Raw genomic sequence first — 7,904 nt, 5'->3', positions numbered from 1 at the left:
CAAAAATGATTTAAAAAATTCAGTGAAATGTGCTTAGAGAACAAGTATGGGCATCGGCGTAGCCAGAATGAAATTTTGGGGGCGGGGGGAGGGGAGGGGCTCGACCCTATTAAGCTGGCATTTCAGGGTACTATTTTATATATATGTGGCAACACCACTCCTGCTAAAGTTTTAAACTTGCCAATGCAACCGTGTTGGAGACTTAGAGCGATAATTTTGACATTTCTAGCATTAGCAGATTTTTGTACTTTTTCATTCTTTTTGGTAATAAACGTGAAACTGTGCACACGTGCACCGAGGATTATTAAAAATACCAAACTGGTGACCCCGAACAATGCCACTCAACGACAGCAACCTCATCACAGGAGGCCAAGGATTGGACGACATGTCTTTGGATAGGAACCCACGCCTAGCCCTACCTGCAATGACCACCGAAAATGTGGAAGCATACTTCTACTCATTAGATTTCTGGTTTCAAGCATGCGGAGTTACTGCGGACTTAAACAAGTTTAACATTGTTCTCGCAAATGTACCACCGCTTAAGCTGCTAGAGTTACAGCCACTGATCGAAGCTACTCCAGCTACCGCAAAGTACCAATACATTCGCGAGAAATTTATAGAACACTTCAACGGCAGCGTCCAAAGTCGCCTTCAGCGAGTACTCAAAGCGCAAGAGTTGGGCGACCGCAGACCCAGCGAACTTTTTTATGATTTAAAGCGCACGGCGGGTGCTGCACTTAGTGATGCAATTTTAGAAGGCCTCTGGATTAGCAGACTTCCATCGTTTATGCAAGCGGCGATAATCGCTACTAGCGCATCGACCACCCAGAAACTAAAAATCGCCGATTCAATCTCCGAGGCAAATGAAACACAAAAACAGCATGGTTTTGAGGTTAGCGCGCTGCAGAACATGCCTAATGAAATTTCTAACCTGAAAACCGACATTGCCGCCTTGAACAAACGTTTCGATGCGTTTTTAGAGCCAACAAATAGCGACCATCGTAAGAATGTTCGCCGCAACTCACGCTCCGCGTCTGGAGTAGCTAGCTCTAATAGTTTTTGCTGGTATCATACCAAATTCGGCGCAAGGGCGACCAGGTGCAGGGAACCATGTACATTCACGCAGTCGCACGCGGCGACCGTCACTGAATAGGATCGCTCTGCTAATTCTATTTCGGAGGCCGGCAAACCTTCCGAAATTTCTAAAAGCCATCGACTATGCGTATTTGACACATTTGCTAAATTAACATTTTTAATCGACTCGGGGGCCGATGTGTCAGTCATACCCAAGTCAACAAAATTAGCACGAGCAAAACCTACCTCTATGAAACTGTTTGCCGCAAATGGTTCTCCCGTATCAGTTTATGGTCAAGTCGTGATAAAACTAAACTTGAACCTTCAACGCGAATTCTTATGGACCTTCATCGTAGCGGACGTGTCTCAACCCATACTTGGAGCGGACTTTCTTAGCAAGTATGGCCTTTTAGTGGATTTGCAAGGCCAGCGCCTTATCGACCGTTCAACGCTGCTCAAGACTTCATGCGGAATAACACGAATGAATACATTGAACGTTTCCACGATTAACGCTACTAACGAATTTTCAAGCATCCTCATGGAGTTTGCCGAAATTACACGCCCTGCGCATCCAGGTATCACGACAAAAACATCAGTCATTCACCGAATAACCACCACTGGCCAGCCTACCTTCTCGCGACCCCGACGGTTGTCACCAGAGAAACTTGTAGCCGCACGAGCGGAGTTTGACCTTCTCATTAAGCTGGGCATATGTCGCCCTTCCAGCAGTAACTGGGCTAGCCCGTTGCATATGGTTCGGAAGGCTGATGGTTCCTGGAGACCTTGCGGGGATTATAGGGCACTTAATTCTATTACGGTGCCGGACCGCTATCCCCTACCGTTCCTTCAAGACTTCTCCATGGTATTGGCAGGTAAATGTATTTTTTCTAAGATAGATTTGCAAAAGGCCTTCCACCAGGTACCGATACACCCTGACGATATATGCAAGACCGCCATTACTACACCTTTTGGGTTGTACGAGTTCACCCATATGACGTTTGGGCTAAGAAATGCCGCCCAGACATTTCAGCGTCTTATCAATGAGGTCTTCCGCGGTATTGATTTCGCATTCGTGTACTTGGATGACGTTTGCATCGCATCTCGCTCCGTCGACGAACACAAGCTTCACCTCCGGCTGGTTTTCGATCGGCTGAGGAAGTACAACCTTACGATTAATGTGGCGAAGTCGCAATTTGGCGTCACTCAACTCGAATTCTTAGGCCATTCCATCACGAAGGATGGAATACGACCGTTGCCTACTCGCGTAGAAGCCCTTACAAACTTTCCGTTGCCACTTGTCGCTAAGCAGTTAAAGCGCTTCCTGGCTATGATGAATTTTTACCGCAGGTTTCTACCGAAAGCGTTGAAACATCAGGGGCCTCTTTTTGCAATGATTCCTGGCAACAGGAAAAACGATAACAGAAAGCTGACGTGGTCGGAGGAGAACAAAGGTCATTTCGAAGCGTGCAAAAAACAACTCGCTTCGTGCGCCATGCTCGCTCACCCAGCAGCTGACGCCGAACTATCTTTGTGGGTCGACGCATCAGACTACGCGGCAGGCGCGGCACTTAATCAAATTGTGGACGGTGGCCTTCAGCCACTAGGTTTCTTCTCACGCAAATTTTCGAAGGCCGAAACGCGTTACAGCACTTATGACCGTGAGTTGACAGCTTTGTATAGTGCTATGAAACACTTTCGTTACATGCTTGAAGGTCGGATCTGTCACGTGTACACCGACCATAAACCGCTCATCTTTGCCTTTCATCAGCGCTCTGAGAAAGCTTCTGACAGGCAGATCAGGCAACTTGATTTTGTGGCACAAATTACGACCGACATAAGGCATGTCGAAGGCGAAAATAACGTCACAGCAGACCTATTATCGCGGGTTCAGTCCCTTACCGCTGCTACAATTAGCTACGAGGAGCTTGCCGCAGACCAGGCAAACGATGCGGAGCTGCGGTGGTACCTCAACAAAGATAACGCTCACTCTTTAAATTTACAAAGTTTTGCATTTCCTTGTAGCGAAAACAAACTCTTCTGCGACGTATCAACAGGCCGTTTGCGTCCCTTCATAACGAAGAAGTTTCGATCAACCTTCCTCCAAGCAACGCATAATTTGGCACATCCAGGTATTCGCGGGACGCAGAAGATTATGGCTGAGCGATTCGTTTGGCCCGGTATTCAACACGATAGCAAGCAGTTCGCCAGAGGTTGTATACAGTGTCAGCGTAGCAAAATTATTCGACATAACAGGAGTTTACTTCAACGTCGTGATCCCCCAACACAACGATTTGGACATTTACATATTGATATTGTGGGTCCGTTTCCGCTTTCGGAAGGGAGTCGATATTGCCTCACAATAATCGACCGCTTCACCCGTTGGCCAGAAGCCATACCCATAGAAGATATGACGGCAGTAACCGTAGCGAAAGCTTTGGTCAGCGGTTGGATTGCTCGCTTCGGCGTGCCTGTGGATATCACATCCGATTTGGGACGCCAATTTGAGAGCGCTATATTTAAGCATTTGCTAAACTATCTAGGCATTTCACACTTACGAACGACGCCGTACCATCCGCAGGCAAATGGAGTCATAGAGAGATGGCATCGAACCCTGAAGTCAGCTATTCTGTGCCACCAAATCGACCGTTGGACAACATACCTACCGCTCATATTATTGGGCCTTCGCCTTCACTCATCATTCAAAAACGACATAGGATGTACGCCAGCAGAGCTCGTCTGTGGTGAGTCCCTCCGTCTACCTTCCGATTTTTTTATAGCTTGTGAAGAACAGAGGGGTGAAACTGAGGTGGTTCAACAATTGCGGCTGGTTATGCAAAGAATTAGGCCGGTCGACACCGCCTGGCACACACCCCCAAAACCGTTTGTACATAGCAGTCTTCAAACATGCGAACAAGTTTTTGTTCGCGACGACTCAGTGCGTCCGTCTCTTTCGCCGCCCTACAGAGGGCCCTACAGAGTACTAAGCCGGAACCAAAAGTATTTTTCCATAGAGGTCAACAAAAAGAAAGTCAATATCTCCGTCGATCGCCTGAAGCCAGCGTTCCAAGTATTAGACGGAGCTCTCTAGGAGGGGAGTACTGTGGCAACACCACTCCTGCTAAAGTTTTAAACTTGCCAATGCAACCGTGTTGGAGACTTAGAGCGATAATTTTGACATTTCTAGCATTAGCAGATTTTTGTACTTTTTCATTCCTTTTGGTAATAAACGTGAAACTGTGCACACGTGCACCGAAGATTATTAAAAATACCAAATATATATAAGGAAAATTTTAAAGCTAGGGGTGGGGGGCGGAGGCTGAAGCACCCCCCTGCTCCTACCTGGCTACGCCCATGAGTATGGGTATCAAATGAAAGAGGAAATTCTGTAGAATTTAATCAGATTCAATTTTTTGGTACATAAGGACTAGAAGTATTGAAAATGTCCTTTAAAATTTTATACTTGAAATTTCGCAATATTTATTTTTGAAAAAATTATATCTTAAGGACTTATATAAACTCGACAACATCCTCGAAGTTCGTCCTTCTAACTTTATCAGCTTAAAAAAATTACCTATTCGTCCTTGTGAATCTAAACAATTTTCATTTTTTAAATTCTAAAGAAATTTCCTCTTTCATTTGGAACCCATATTTTTATTCCACATTGCATTGAATTTTTGAAATAATTTTAGGAATTAATTATATCTTTGAAATTACAAAGTCTTTTAAAACAAATCCTGACGACAGAGATATTAACCGATCTGGGCGGGGTTGTTGTAGCCGCTACAACAACAACAGAGAGAAAAAATAAAACGCCACTTTAAATAAAAAAGTAGGTTTCAAACCTATTTATTTATTATTTATTTTGTTGAAGGAGAAATAGAAGCAATTTTTTCGATTTAAGTGGTTAAAATCACGGGATTCCGGGATCCCGGGATTGTGATAACTATATCCCGGAATCGTAAAAAGCGGAAAAATTAACATCCCTAGTGTGTATACATAAATATCTATAATCAATGACTTTTGTATTTAATTATTGTGAAAATGACATAACATTGTTTTATCTGTTTTTTAATAAAGTTTTTCTGTATGTGCTACGTCCTCGGTTTTAAATTACGTATCTATACTTCATTAAATGTTCATGTTTTATTCGAGGACTTATTTATGTAAGTTAACAAGAAGATGTAACTACATAAAAAAATTATGTTCGCTTAAGTACCCGCATTCTTTAAAGTACCCAACCCGCCTAAGTACTTGACATTTTTCGTGAGGTACTTAAGCGGGTAGGTAGATTTATTTGCGGGGAACTTTAGTTTGCGTGGTGAATCGGGGAAAGTGCCACTCTTTGTGGGGAATTTCAGTTTATGTGGGGAATCGGGTGATGAATTTTTTTTTGTGAGGAATTATGTAGATGTTAAATTTTTTTTTCTTTTTTGCCTTAATAATTTCATAATGAGTTAAAAACGTTGGATAAGAAATGCAACTGCAACTAAAGTACTGATTATGCAACCCTGCAAAGTTTGCAAATTATCGTTGATTTGTTAGAATTTTCCTTGTCGCATTTGCTTTCACATAACGAATAAACACCATTTATTAACCGACTTCACAAAAAGGAGGAAGGTCATCAATTCGTCGGAAATTTTTTTTGTTTTATGTATGTTTCCGCATAACTTTGGACCACGCTAACCGATTTCTATAATCCTTTTTTTTTAAAGGAAAGATGTTACCTCACAGTCCCATTCTAATTTGGTTTAAATCCGATGATTGGATCATGAAGAATTGAAGTCGGTTTTGTTTTTTGCTTAAAAATTACTTGTTAAAGAAAACCGCAACACCTTCGGCAAATAAATTCGAAAACTAAAAGTTTTAGCCACTTAAAACTTGTACTTTATTATATTAAAATTGAGTGGGCTATAAAACTTTCAAAAATCTTTCTAGAAAATTGAATAAGCTCGAAATTTATACGAAAGTTTGTTGAATGTTTTTTTTTTTGAATATTGCACAAAGATAGAAACTTGGATTTATACGGGTTTTGTTAAAGACTTTACTATGTATATTAAACCAAACAAGTAATTTTTAAGCAAAAAACACAACCGACTTCAATTCTCATATAAAAGTTTAGGAGTACCGTTAATTTTTTCATGATCCAACGTTCGGATCTTAACCAAATTAGTATGGGACCACCTGTGAGACATTACCTTTCCGATAGGATTATCGAAATCGGTTGACGTGGTCAAAGTTATGCGGTAACATACATAAAAAGAAATAAAAAAAAATATTAAGATGAATTGATAACCTTCTCTTTTTTAGAAGTCGGTTAAAAATAACTCAACGTGGTCCAAATTTATGCGGTTAGATAAACAAAAAATAATAATAATCCCATGAATTGATAACCTTTCTTCTTTTTGTGAAGTTGGTTAAAAAAAACAAGTCATTTTTAAGCAAAAAACAAAACCGAAATAATAGATCAGACCAGCCTACAAGTGTACCAAAAATATATTCTACAAACTGATCGCAACAAAAACCAAAAAACATTAATCTCGGAAGGCCTGCCGATATATTGAACATCGTTTATTTTACCAATAAAACAGCAACACTAGTACAAGATGAAGGACTTACAAACATATGAAGTAGNCAACAAAAACAGCAACACTAGTACAAGATGAAGGACTATTACAAACATATGAAGTATAAACACGGCGAGCATACATGCATCACACTGAAACACTACAGTAAACAAAAACACAAATTAGCAAAACAGATGGAGCAGCTTAAATTTCTATTGCGATGCAAACAATACGGGCTAATGCCAAATTATCTGACAAACTCGATCAAAAATCTAAAAATTAATACAACTTCAGAGAAAATAAGGAAACAGGTGGAACATTCAAAACGACTATTTCTCACAAGNACAAAAATATTAAACATCGAGATAACACAAACAAATATAAACATTAAAATAACAAAAGATCTATTATTGCATGCACAACAACAACTAAAAGTCACTTTAAGTAGCTCAGAATTCGACGCGTTCATCAGCAAGCAGAACGCCCAAAGCCAAAAACTGCGAAGGAAAAAGAATCAATACTCACATCAAAAATTGAGAGTCTTAAACACGAACAGATGCGGAAGCTGGGAATACAAAAGAACAACAATTGGTTCGTGAACAAAACGAACGTCAAATTTCCCGAAGAGGTAAGGTGGCTACTATCGCTGGGAAAGAAGTTCACATTACCAACAACAAGGACAAGTTTCTCACCAATACTCATTATAGCAGAAATGGAACAAATAATCATGGGGATAAAAAACGAAAAAGAGAAAGAAACAGCGAGAAATAAGTTGAGCAACAGAATTCTACTGTTCAAACGGAATATTAAACACAACTCTTCCGAAAAATTCATTTTAGCTGCATTTAACAAAACAAAGGCGTTTCTGAGATCCCACAAAAACATTGTTATAACAGATGCTGACAAGGGCAATAAGACAGTAGCAATGTACGAATCGGAATACATTGAAAAGATAAACAAATTACTAGAAGACAAAAACACATACAAAACTTCAAGAACAGACCCAACGAGCACTCGGCACAGAAAAAACAATAAAATTGTTGATGAGCTCTACAAAGCCAAACACATAAACAAAAGGGAAAAGCAGCTTCTCACCAGCACCGCAGCTGCAGCGCCAAGGCTATATGGCCTGCCGAAAATTCACAAACCGCAAGTTCCTTTACGCCCCATTGCTTCGTCAGTCATGGTCCCCTGTTACAAGTTATCCAAATATGTCGGAGAAATACTCAAGCCATTGATTTCAGAGAGATACAATGTGAAGAATGC

The 7,904-nt window shown here is 40.8% G+C and overlaps 1 protein-coding gene across 1 annotated transcript; it reads left to right on the top strand.

The window, feature by feature from the left end:
• Positions 1-334: 334 nt before the first annotated feature.
• Positions 335-1,153, top strand: LOC108363012 (uncharacterized). The gene has a single exon (XM_017616201.1). It carries the CDS (start codon positions 335-337, stop codon positions 1,151-1,153), a length of 819 nt encoding a protein of 272 aa, XP_017471690.1.
• The last annotated feature ends 6,751 nt before the right edge of the window (positions 1,154-7,904 follow it).

The sequence above is a fragment of the Rhagoletis zephyria genome, unplaced genomic scaffold, assembly GCF_001687245.7.
Source record: "Rhagoletis zephyria isolate East Lansing unplaced genomic scaffold, Rhagoletis_zephyria_1.1 Rzeph_scaffold_01167, whole genome shotgun sequence".
Taxonomy (NCBI): domain Eukaryota; kingdom Metazoa; phylum Arthropoda; class Insecta; order Diptera; family Tephritidae; genus Rhagoletis; species Rhagoletis zephyria.
Note: the sequence above shows the minus strand (reverse complement) of the source record. Positions and strands in the feature narration are given on the sequence as shown.

Excerpts from the sequence above, each read along its gene's own strand:
- LOC108363012 (XM_017616201.1), top strand. The coding sequence starts at position 335 with ATGCCACTCAACGACAGCAACCTCATCACAGGAGGCCAAGGATTGGAC.